Source organism: Acanthisitta chloris, unplaced genomic scaffold, assembly GCF_000695815.1.
Source record: "Acanthisitta chloris isolate BGI_N310 unplaced genomic scaffold, ASM69581v1 scaffold14516, whole genome shotgun sequence".
In the NCBI taxonomy this organism is placed as follows: domain Eukaryota; kingdom Metazoa; phylum Chordata; class Aves; order Passeriformes; family Acanthisittidae; genus Acanthisitta; species Acanthisitta chloris.
This window is the reverse complement of record NW_008679839.1, coordinates 1-12871: the sequence shown is the minus strand read 5'-3', so window position 1 is coordinate 12871 and position 12871 is coordinate 1. Positions and strand designations below refer to the sequence as shown.

Genomic DNA, 12871 nt, shown 5'->3' with positions numbered 1-12871 from the left:
CCCCGGCCCACAGGCAGGGACACCTTCCACTAGACCAAGTTGCTCCAAGTCCTGTTCAGCCTGGCCTTGAACACTTCCAGGGATGGGGAAATCCACAAGCCCTCTGCCCCACATCCCCAGGGACGGTTTGTGTGGCTCCAACAACTCCCATCACCCTCCCACCATCTCCCATCATCTCCCCTCGCCGCACCGTGCTGCTGGTGGTCCCGGTGGTCCCTGCCTGCTGGAAATGTGCAGCCAGCCCAGCTTTATCCTTGCACTGCTCCTTGCACTCCAGGCACCTGAAGCAGCTGTAGTTGCTCTGCTCCGAACCACTGCCCAGAGGCAGGATAGGCAGGTCCTGAGCCCCACTGGCCATGACAAAGGCATCCTGAGCCACGCCAGCCACCTTGCTGGCAGGGAAGGAGGTCACTGAGACCAGGGGGGTGATGTCCGGCTGCCCAATCATCTGATCCAAGGCTATGGGCCGCATGACCAGGTGGGAGCACTGCATGACCAGCCCCTTGTCCTTGTGCTCACGGGCATGTAGCAGCAGGCTGCACTTGTTGAAGAAGATGAGGCGCTTGGTGCAGTGGTTGCAGGTGACCTCGATGCGCATGCTGCGACGATCATAGTGCCTGGCCAAGCTCTTCTCCAGTGCAAAGGAATCCCCACACTCCAGGCAGCGATATCCAAAGGGAGGCAGCGAGAGGCTGGCGTCAGCTGGAGGATTCAGGTTGGGTTTGTATGTTGGCAAGAGGTTCTTGCTGTTGAGGATCTTGTTGAAGGCCTCCACCAGGCTGGACTGGCTCCTGGAGATGACGGTGCTGGCGATGGCTGGCGACGGCTTCTGCGGCTGCACCATCACCACGGTGGTGCCATTGACCTTCTGGTTGGCTGTGGTGGTGATGGTGGTGGTCTGTGTGACAGTGCTGATGCTGGTCCTGGTGTCAGCCTTGGGCAGGGTCTGGGGCACCAGGTTGATGATGTTTTTGGTCACAGCTTTGCCCGTCTTGGCTGGCAGCACCACAGACTTCTGCTGGGCCACGCTGGCGGCGATCAGCATGGCGCTGCTGGCATTCTGGATGGTGGACACGGGCAGAACGGTCCCTTTGAGCTTAGTGCCGTTGCCAAGCTGAACACTGACAATTTTGGGCCCCTCAATGGCTTTCAAGGGGCTGGAGAGCTCCAGTTTCTCCTTGGAGACCTCCAGTGCGATCCCTTCCTCTTTCTCTGCTGATGCTGACAAGCTGGAACCCTCCAGAGAGGTCTCCTGGGACCTCTGCTCAGCTGCACCCTTGGTGGAAGCTGGCTCTGAGTCTGAGGAGACCCTGGTCACCGTCCGGGTGATGCTGCCACAAGATGTTTTGATGGTTTTAATCCGCACTTTGAGTGGCCGTGAGGAATTGGAAGAAGGGGAATCATTGTTGTTGTCTTCTTCCTCTTCCTCAGCGCTGGACATGCTCTGTGGACTTCCCATTGACCTATCCCGAACTTCTTGCTCTTCCTTGAGGGTGATGTTGTCCAGCTGCTTTGGAGAAGTTGGGAGCCTTGGGCTCTGTACCACTGGGGACGAAGGCTTGAAGAAGGGCTCACGGGGACTGGTGGGTGAGCACTTCACCTCGGCCATGTTGCTGGTGCTGCTGTCCAGGTTTGGATTGGATCCAGGCCAAGATGTGATGGGAGAATCATCCGTGGAGTAGCGAACAGTGACGGATTTCAGGTGCTCCAAGGGACTGTCACCCAAGGCCACAGCCAAGCCCTTGGGGTTGGCCTCGCGGCACACCTCCTCTGAGTCAGACTCCTCCTTTTTGATGCAAGGGATGGGAGAGGACCCATTTGCACCTCCTCCCTGGCTTGTTTCAAAGGGCTGTGGGAAAGCTGGGGGTAGGTTCTCTGTGCCCTCTCCCATGGGCTCCTTGCAGTCCAGGGCTGGGGTGGGAGATGGGGAGAGGGAGGGCACAGCCAGGGATTTCTCCTTCAGTTTGCACTCCTGAGGTCTGTCAATCAGGTTGGCAGCGCTGTCTTCATTGGGATCGGGGCTAAAATGGGAGAAAAGATCCAGGGGTTTGGGGCCTTTCTCCTTCACCCAGCATTCCCCATTGGAGGATACCACAGCCTCCACAGACCTGGAAGTGGGGGATCTGGGCATATCAGTGGCCCCAAAGCCGTTCTGCAGCAGTCGGGGGCCAATGCTGTGCCCATCCTTGCTGCGCCCGTCCAGAGCCTCAAGCTGCTCAGGGCACACTGTGTTCTTCACGATCACACTGACAGCTGTGATGTCTGCGTGGGGCAGCACGTGGTCAGGGGGTCCAGGCTCCCCTGGGACCTGCTTGATGTGGCTGTCAGCCTCCTCATGGCCAGAATGGATGGCCTCGTTGGTGTCGATGTCGGGAATATCGAACGCTGCCAGAAGGTCATCAAAATCCGGAGTCTTCATGTCACCCATGGTGGAGGATGTGGCAGATGCTGTGGAAAAACAAGGAGAGGAGTGTTAGCACCATGACCAGGGCATGCAGACGATATGTCAGAGACATGGAGCAGAGACATAGGTGGGAACTTGCTTCTCCCAAACACACAATTCCCGTTTCTCCTTTCCTTTGCACCCCAGCCTTGGGCAAATCCCAACACTCCTTGGCCTTTTTCATTCAATTTGTTTATAATTTTTTGGTTCCCAGATAGGATGGCAGAAAGCTCAGACAGATTCCAGTGCCCTGGGAAAGTCATTGAAGACCACAGGATGCAGCCAGGAAGGAGCAGTGCTCCAAGGAAATTCCCAAGCTGAAAAAGGGGAATAGATCTGCAGAGGATTGGAGGGTGTCAGTGAATCTCCAGACAGACACAAGCCAGGAGCAGGGAGCTGCAGAAAAGGGGAACAGGCTGGGGCGGACCTGAGACGACACAGGAACTGTCCTTCACCTTGTGCTCAAAACCTGCTCTGCCATAAACGCTTATTGGTTTTCACCAGGGTTTCTAATGGGGAAAGAACTGTTATTTTAGAAGTCCTAAAATTCTAATCTTAGAAGTACTGAAATTCCCCAGTTCAGTCACTTCCAATGGAAGAGGAGCCATGGTCTGGAGTCAGTAACTCCCATCAAAAAGAAGACAGAGAAGAGCCCACCTCCACCTCCAACCCCATCAGGCTGACCTGGGAAATTACTCTGGAAGCTCAAAACACAACTATTTTTTAGGCAAAAGAACTGTTTCGCGGAGGTGACACAAGGCCAACGTAGGGGAAGAGAAAGGTGTTTTGGTCCCCTGACTTGACAGCTTGGGAAACCACGACACAGGGGGGAGAGAGTCAGAGATCCAAACTCACCTGTGAAAAAGAGCCCCAAATCCTCCTTGGATTTGAGGAGGGAAGTGGCGGGAGCAGAAGGTTGCCAAACTTGTTTGCCAACCTACCCTGAACATCACAGCCCTGGCTCAAAATTAGAGACTAGCAGACTTCTCATCTGAACTTCCCTGCTCTGAGATCCTGCTGCTACCAAAAACACAGTAAAGCCCTTGGGGTGCAGGATCACCCCAAAAAACACCCCACAGAGATGGTTATCCTGATGGGAAACACACAGCAGGGCTGTGCCCCTCCACACAGGGTACAGAGCAGGGCCAATGGTTACTTGTATCCCCTTCCCATCCCAAAGATCTCTTTCGCACCCCAACCACCCCCTCTCCATCCCAGCCATCCCCTCTCCACCCTAACTATTCCCTTTCCAACCCATCCACCCTTCTTCTGCCCCATTCATTCCCCTTCCACCCCGTATCTCCTCTTTCCACCCCAGCCACGTTACAGTCCAGCCTCCAATGAGTGACTCCTGAGGTGACAAATGCCACCTGTCACCCCAAGGTGACACAGGGTTTGGAACTGAAATCACAGACACTGTCCATGCTCAATCCAGCCCAGTGACACAGGGTTTGGAACTGAAATCACCGACACTGTCCATGCTCAATCCAGCCCCTCCTCCTGCAAAGCACAAACTGGAGAGACAGGCCTAGGGGTCTGTCTGGGGTCACCTGTCACATCCTACATGGAAAATTGGGAGTAAGGACAGCAATTTACCTGTTGAACCACTCAGGTACTTAGAGGTAAGGGGGTCTAGCCATGCTGCGGTCACACTCGGGGCGGTCCTGACAGGAAGAGGAAGGTCTGCTGACACCCCACTGCCAGGTTCACATTTCTGCCTTCTATGAGAGCAGGAGACAGGTCTTGGACTGCTGCCCTTGTCAGCACAGCAAACATAATAAAAACCCACCGGCTTTGCAAAACCAACCATGACAAAGAGGAGGTTCCACTCCCCGGGTCTGGGTCGCAGACCCGCAGCTCCAAGGCTGGAGAAAGCCAAGTGTCTCAAACAAATTCAGCAGTGCCAGAGCCTAGGTGTTCCCCAACAGACTGATTGTCCCAGCTGAGGCCCAGACAAACGCAACTCGTATCAGCAATGCACAAAACCTGTCCCAGGGCTACACCTGCCCCAGCTCCATCGCAGCACCCCAAGACACAGCCCTCAAATTGACCCAGCTGAGGGGAACCACTCTAAGAACCCCAGAAACCAACAGGACTCCAAGCTAAAACAGTAACAAATGCTGAACCAAAACTGCTGCTTTCAAGGCTCATTTGCTTGTTTAATCCACTATGAAAAGCTAAAATGTTGTTAACAATCTCCTCTCCCCAACCAAGCCTTCACTGAAGCAAAGCTGATTATCCACCTGCCCAGCTCTCAGTTTTAGGACACTGATTCCCAACCGGCAACAGCATGTGGCAGTCTTCCTTTACCCAGGAAAGGCAAGGCTGTTTTCCTTTCCCCTGACTGCTCCTTTAGATTAACCTCCCCCAAAATGTGCAGCACCCCCATGCCATCAGCTCCTACAACTGCTCACCCGTCATCAGCTCCGCATGCTGGATCAGAGCCAACCCTCCCACAACCTGATCCCATTAAACCACATCCAAAGGATCCTGCCCTGGAAAACCCTCTGGCTGTGCCACCATGCAGTCCTTGAGATCTGCTTTCTGACCAAAGCTGCTCCCACGGCAGCCTTTGGGAGCAAGGGGCTGTGAAATGCTGCTGATCCCAGGATTTGGCAGGGGCACGGGTATTTGCACACTCACCCTCAACTTTGGGGCCCAGAGCCCCGCAAAGTGCTTCCCACAGCCAGCTTTTGGCCTGGGATCAGCGGGAACACTGGAGTCCCATCCACTGAGCCTGGCCCGATCGCTCCGGCGCAGCCCACAGAGCAGTTCTGACAGCAGAGGCCAAATGCTAGGACTATTTCAAGGCCTTGCTATTTATAAAAGCTGCTTTTCCTGTTTTCCTTCCTGACTCTTGCAGGGACTCACTGTCTGCCAGCAAGTTTGTCCCAAAACAAGAAGAAAATTTACCCTCGGAGCCCGAGTTTGGGCCGAGTGGAGCCGGGTTTAGCCCTGCCCTGCGCCGGGCCCGAGGCTTTGCCTGCAGCCGCTGCGTCCGAGGCCTCTGCGCTCCCAGCACCACGTGACAGGCAGGATTAGCTTCCGAGGCACAGAGGAAACCTTTGACAAAGCCTGTCCCTGTGTCCCTGCTCCCAGGCCTCCAGCCCGCAGGCTCCCATGGGCTGCCAGTGCTGAGGGAATGCTGGAAAAAAACAAACCTCCGGCGCTGGGATCTGCAAAACATGAAATAACGAGGAAAGGTTCACCTGGACTTGAGATTGCTGCCTCTCCAGTCCTCACGGCGCTCTCAGAGCTATTTTGGAACTGATCCCTGCTCCAAAGCCCAGGGCTTTGTGAAAGGAGACGTCCCCAGGAGAAAAACTGGAGCCCCGGGAGTGCAGGATTATACGATTCCCCTCCCAGACAATCTTCAGGGACTTTGCAGGGGGGACGATGGGGGGAAATTCCCTGAGCAACAAAACTGTAGCAGCTCCTCTCAGCTTCAGTGGCTCCTTTTGCTTCCCGAATCCTTCTCAACCCCCTGTTCTCAGTAACTGGTAGGGAGGAGGAGGAAGGGAAAGCCCAGGGTAGTCCATTTTGGGATGTTTATGCAGCAGCCAGCGTTCATCCATTCCTCTTCCCTCCTCTCTAGGAGTTTAGAATCACAGAATCACTGAATCCTGATCTGGAAGGGTTGGAAGTTGGATGAATCCACAAGGATCATCAAGTCCTGGCCCTGCACAAAATCCCAAAACTTCTACCATGGCACGAGCAGCCTTGGCTTTGCAGAGGAAAGCCATTTTATAATGAGTGGGTTTTGTTTAGATGAGTTAATTCAGTTTATTGGTATAACACACGGTGCCCTGCTTCAGAAAGGATCTCTCCAAATCTCCCAAAAGCAGCCACACATAGCTCTGTCCCCCAGCAAAAAGGTGAAACCAATTTGATACTTTTCAAGTGACACAGGACAGTGACATTTACAGCCCAGATTGAAGAAAAGGTCAAAAAACAAACGAGATTTTAGGAGCTATCATTACTTGGATTAAGGATTCACCTGGGAGGATAATTTGCTTGGAAAACACAGACTGCGCTGCTGCCAACCCAGCAAACTGCAAGGGGGCTTTGTTTTTCTCACTATCTCCAACCAGCATTTCCCTCCCGAGGGAGACCTGCACACAGGTAACATCCTAATGAGCTCCAGATGAAGTTTGGTTTTAGCCTTGCTACTGGGAAACTGAGGCAGGGAGTGATGGGAATGCAATGGAGCTGGCGCAGCCCCCAGCTGGGAACCATCTCCCACCACATCAGGGCTCTTCCTGCCACAGATGGATCCCACCCTGCCAAAACCTTGTACCAGTTGGAGCTACATCCTTCCCCTCTCTGTTTTCTTCACCTCCTGCTCCCACCCTCCTGGGATCTAGCCTGGTGCCAGATTCTCCGCCTTCACCTTTCGTTAGCAACCCCTCGCTAATTTCCAGAGCTACAATTAGCTTTGCTAATGGAAAAGGCAGGAGGGATTCAGATGAGCTTTGGAAGAGACAACAGAAAGGCAGGAGAGAAACAAAGGTCAACATTAAGAATGGCTCTTGCACATTAAGTCTTTAATTCCATGTGTGTGAATCCAAAATTAACACCTGTGGATTCACCAACATGGAATGAAATCTTCCAAGCCCCTTTTCTCCTCCTTATCAGGGAGAAGATATTACCTCCAGCTTTTTAAGGTGGAGAAAGCAGACAAAGAGGAGAAGCATTAAGGGCAGCAAAGCAGTCTGGGTGGGGGACAGGCTGTGCAGGACAGTGACACACCTGTCACCCAGCAGACCCCCCGTGCCTGCCCCACACTCTTCCACAACTACAAATGCTTTTCCACCCCTTCCCATGCCACATTTACACCTCGAGTGACCCACAACGTCCACTTGCCATCACGCCCCTTCTCCCACCTGCATCCACTTGTTCTGTGCTTGCATTCCAAACCCACGCAGCTGATTCCCAAATCTCAGCCCCTGACCCCTTGGCAGCACACCAGATTTCACTCTCGGCCTCCTGATCTCCTAACAATTCGCTTATCCTCAAGCTCTGGGCGGCACAAACGCTGTGTCTCTGTTGTGCTTCCGGAGAGGAGGCCGTGCCAGGGCGCCGAGCCCAGCACTGACCCGACAGGGAAGGAGCTTCTGGACGGAGCGGAGAGGGAGGGAATAAGAGGAAAAACGAGTGGGGGGGAAGGGACAGAGTGGTCTCAGGTTTCACGTGTAGGAGAGGGGGAAAAGGACAGAAAGGCCCTGGTTAAACACAAACTAACAACAGGGCGCGACATCACGAGGTCTGGCCTTAGCAGGGAGCAGGAGGGAGGGGCAGAGGTAAAGGATAGAATATTCCATCTCCAAACTCCCCTGCAGGACCCCCTGGCACAGCAGGGCCAATGGCGACAGCTGGTGGGGCGATGGTGCCGCGGCCTCTCCTGCCCCGGCAGCGGTGGACCCTCCCGCCCTGCCATCTGCCAGGACTCAGACACTCCACGGGATCCAGCCACGGCACAGCTCAGCCTCCCTTCCCTCAACCACGACCCCCCAGCACCGCGACCCAGCCCGGCCTCCCTTCCCTCAGCCACGGCACAGCTCAGCCTCCCTTCCCTCAACCACGACCCCCCAGCACCGCGACCCAGCCCGGCCTCCCTTCCCTCAGCCACGGCACAGCTCAGCCTCCCTTCCCTCAACCACGACCCCCCAGCACCGCGACCCAGCCCGGCCTCCCTTCCCTCAGCCACGGCACAGCTCAGCCTCCCTTCCCTCAGCCACGACCCAGCCACGGCACAGCTCGGCCTCCCTCCCCAGCCCCTCAGAAGGACCGGACAAGGTAAAAGTTGCAGGGACTCCAGTTTTAGGATTCTTCAAGATCTCAGAAAGGGGGAAAGGTCTGAGTCAAACCCCAGGAGCATCCTCAGGAGAGGCCTGAGGTGGGTCCTTTCGCCTCCTCCTGGGGCAGGAGATCACCATAAACCAAGCAGCACCTGGGGAGTCTCCAGTTGTCACTTTCTCGCCAGCTCCCCCGAGCTCCTCCTGTTCCCAGGGAGACATACACACACCAGACCTGAGATTCCCAGCTTTGGGAGCTCAACTTCCCTTGATCCAGCAGAGAAGTTGCTGTCTGAAGCCAGCTGGACCTAAGAAGAAACAGTGTGACGGATCTGGCCTCAAAGCACATGGGAAAGGAGCACCCAAGGGAGGTCTAAAGACCAGTTGTTCCAATTTAATAACCAACAGGTGCCCCAAGTCCATCCATGCCAGCCATTCCCTTCCTCAACCAGTGGCACAGAGGCATCAGTGGATCCTGCTGGATCACAGAGGCCTATTCCTTGCTGAGAAGCAAACACCAATCCCATTTCTCCCACAATCTCAGCCTCTACCTGCCATGCCCAATTCTTTGTCCAGCTGTCTTCCAGGATTACTGCCAGCCAACACTATCCTTTTCTCCCAAATTCCCAGCTCTCCTCTATTTACTGGGAGCACAGCAGAGAGGGACATTTCCTTCAGGCTTCCCAAAAAAAAAGCTAGGACCAAACAAGGAGAGGATCACACCAGAAAGGACCATTTATAGTCCCTACTCAGATTGGAAGTGATGCCAGGGGGCCTGATGATCCATCACCAGTCCCATGAGGAGACAATCCATAACCCCTACCACAAGGGCTGGTCCATATGGAGCAGCTTATGGCCATAGCTCCTGCCATGTCCCATCTCAAGGCCAGGAGGAAAGCTGGGGAGGTGGTGTGACAGATTTGATTTTGACTAATCCCTGGATATACATTCCCAGCAGCTGTTATCCAGGTGGGAAAGAAGAGCCCAGCAGTGCTGGTTTTGAGGGAAGAAGCCAGGCAGGCATGGGCCAGCGCATGCTCCAAACCCAAACAGCTCTGGTTCGTCCCACATCCAGAGGCTCTGGATAACCCCAGGAAGGTGGCATGCTGGAATGCCCAGTAGCTCTGGCCATCAGCTCAGTGACACATGGGGACACGACAGTCACTTTAAGGTACTCCACAAGTGGAATTATACATTTTTCCCAGTAGAATGTGCCACCTCTTGGGGAGGCATGCTGCCCTGCCTTGTAAAAGGCTCTTTTTTCCCAATTCCCTTTTTTTCCTTCACTTCTAGCCCATGAAAAGCCTCTCCAGGGGTACCAAGTAGGAAATAATCCTCTGCCAGGGTGCTCCAGGGTCCACTGGAAACACATGGCATAGCTTTCCCAGCTCCAGGCAGCAGTAGGGGATTGTTTTGTGCTCATTTTGCTCTGCTCAGCTGTCCCTCCGCATTAACATCCAAACAGCTCCCATATCCAGGGTCTGGGCACCTCCCCACTCCAGCAGACCCACTGGCCCTTCCTCTCTGTGCTCTCAACCACAGAATCTGGCACCAGAGCCAAGCAAGCTTGATATTTCCATATGTGAAATGGAGAAGGAATGGGAGGTGCTAAAAGAGTGACAGCATCCCACCACCTGCAGTTCTCCTGCAGGATTAGGAGTTCTGCAACAGCAGCATCGCTTCCTAAGAGGAACAGGCAGGTTCTCCCCATCTTTGTTTGGGGATAAACATGCCCATGCTTATTCCTGCAGCAGAAAATCCCAAGCCCAAGGATGTCAAGCCTCAGAGCTGCATGTCTGCACAAGCTGGGCAGGTTCAGGAGGAGGAGCACTGCTGGAAACCCCTTTCTGGCTCCATTTCCTTTGGGAGAGATGCTGGTGGCAGGATGAGGCCTGGACTTGTAGTGAGCAGGTGAGCCAGTGCAGCACCTCACTCAGGTACCTCCAATCACATGCACACGGAGGAATTATCCTCCCCAAAAGATCTGTGACAAATCCCAGCTTCCCAACCTGGAGCCAAGGCTGAGCTTTGCTGGTGTGTGGGAAAACCCATGGAAAGGGGAGCAAAGAGTAAGAAAATCTTGCTCCAGGCCCACAAATGGGGGTAGGAAGTGCAATAAAAGGGAGTTTTTTTCATCAGGGACTAAACATATGCTTTCATAAAGGAATTCTGGGAGCTGTGTCTCTGCAAAAGGGCCAGGGGCAAGGTGCTTGTGTTTCCAGAGAATCCCACAAGCCCCATCCTTCTGGGAAGGCTGAGGGACAAAGCTCTGTGCCCAGCAGCAGCACCTACTTTCACATTTCACACATCCCAATTATACCTGATTTAAAACTTAATAAGGACAAATATATCTTGGATTTCCAGCAAAAAACTCTCCCTTGAAACACAGCATTCCTATTGCCTCTGATTCTAAGGAGGACTGATGTACGGAAGCTGAATTACTAGCTGTGTGTAAGGATCTCTTGTGTTAGCCCTGTACAATCACCCCCAGAAAAAAAACCCACAATAATAACCACGGATGACAATAATGAATAATTAAAAAATTAAGTGAGCAGCATCCACTGTTTTCAAGTATCTCTAAACATTTTGGGCAGAGATTGGAGCTCCTCACCATCACAGGGAAGGAAAGATGCTCCTGGGAAGAGTTCGAAAGCTCTTTTTTATATAAAACAGACCTGTGATTGCTGCAATTAACTAAATAACATTCCCCACATGTTTCCTCTGTCCCAGGTGGCTCCTTTGGATCCTTCCAAAACCATATCAAATCTCCCTCCGATGCATCAGGCACGAAAAAAACAGGGAGAGAATAATATTTACAGGAAATAAAAAGCAAGGGCTGGAGTCAGCCCTGGAGTTTTATCTTCCAGTTGTTTTAAGTATTTAAAACCAGAGGGAATCCAAAGGGAATGGAGGGGGAGGAGACGTCTCTCACTACCACGCAGCAAACATGGGTTCCTGCTGCTGGGATATGAACAGGCACCCCACGGATTTCATGGAATTCAAGCAAGAAAGATGCTTCATCAGGGAACAGAGCAGGAAACTCAGGTTTTCCGCATTGCTGCATCAGGTGTGGATCCCCAGAGAGGAGGCAGGAGCCCCATCCTGCTCCCGAGCTCCCATTCCAATCCCAAGCCCCCATGCCAGCGCAGCTGCCACATCCTGACTGAGGCTGGTTGGGGATTAAATTCCCATCCATTGAAGGGAATTAAGTCTTTGCCACCTGCTAACTTCTGGAACCATCAACACAAACAAGAGGTGGCTGAGATCTAGAAATCTCAATGACTTCTCCAGCCAGGAAAAATTAAAGTTTTAAACACTGGCAAGTGGATTTGCAGCCAGGATCAGCCAGGAGATTTTTATTCCTACTTTCACCAATATAACCAGGATCCAGCCTGGTGTAGGACAAGGGCTGAGTGGTTCTGTGCAGCTATTTTATGGAACAACAACCAGAATCTCTCCAAACGTTCAGCCTAAGGATATTCCCCTCACTTGGGACCGCTTCCACATGGCCACCACCAGCTTCCAGTTATCCAGTGGGCTTCCAACATCAAGATCTTAAACTCAGCCCAATAATTTTAGGGGTATAAATGGAAAATCTGCTCCACAGGATACCAGCAAAAAGGGACTGTGGACTTCCCTGGCTCCCCTGGCCCGTTCTGATACCGCTCGCTTGCTGCCAGAACATCATTATTACTTTCAGAGTACCCAGGTGCACGCCTGATGGCACAGAGGAATTAAATTCCCTAAAAATATCTTGCAGGGACTAGCAGAAAGAGGGATTAGACCCAGACGAACCTAACTGGAATGGAACAAAACAGAAAACTGGAGCTCACTGTGCTCCTGGTCATCACAGTAGCTCCCGAGCTGCCTCCAGGCCGGCACCACCTCTCCCACTGGCTTGGGGTGATCCCAGAGGGATTGACACCAGCAGAAAAAGTACTGGAAGCGACCCTCCTGCTGCTCCTCAGGCCCCAGTCAAGAAAACTCCAGGGAAGAAGACCTTTGGGAGCAACAAAGTTCCTCCAGGAATTGAGGCCTCAAAATAAGACACTACACACAACAGGTAAGGAATTTGAGGATCCACCCCAGCCCCTCTCCGAACCCCGGGCAAAGGGGGGGGAGAGGAAGCTGCCCCCCATCCCCTCCCAGGGCTCAATCCCAGGGATTCTGGAAGTGACTAACAGTCCCAAATCTCATAGAATGAGCTGCGGGAGCAGAGGAGCAGGCCTCGCAAACGCCCAGCTGGGGAGGGGCTGTGGGAGGTCTCATCCTGCCTCTGCTTAGGCCCCCCCGTTCCGGGGGGGGGGAGACACGACACAAGCTGTGGGGTCCTCGGGAAGGGCGGGTGGGCTCTAGAAGCCCCCGGTTTTGGGGAGGAAGGGATCCCCCCGTTCCCCCAAATTCCCAAAGGGAACGACTGTTACTCCCCCTGTTCCAAAGGAGGAGACGACAGGACCCTCAGGCTGTCGTACCCCTCCTCAGACCTCATGGCGGGAGATAAACGATGCCTCCCCCCAGATCTCGGGAGGGGGTGACCGTGACGCCCTGCACGGCCCAGGGGGTGTGGGGACGGCTCTTACCCCATTCCCGAGAGAGGAGAGGGACAGGACTGTCGCCCCCCACCCCGGGGTCC

The 12871-nt window shown here is 53.7% G+C and overlaps 1 protein-coding gene across 1 annotated transcript in view; it reads right to left on the bottom strand.

The window, feature by feature from the left end:
• Nucleotides 1-2428, bottom strand: part of ZNF687 (zinc finger protein 687) — an 8144-nt gene extending 5716 nt beyond the window's left edge. The window contains 1 exon segment of the mRNA XM_009077489.1: nt 191-2428. Coding sequence (XP_009075737.1) covers nt 191-2428 — 2238 coding nt within the window.
• Between the last annotated feature and the right edge of the window lie 10443 nt (nt 2429-12871).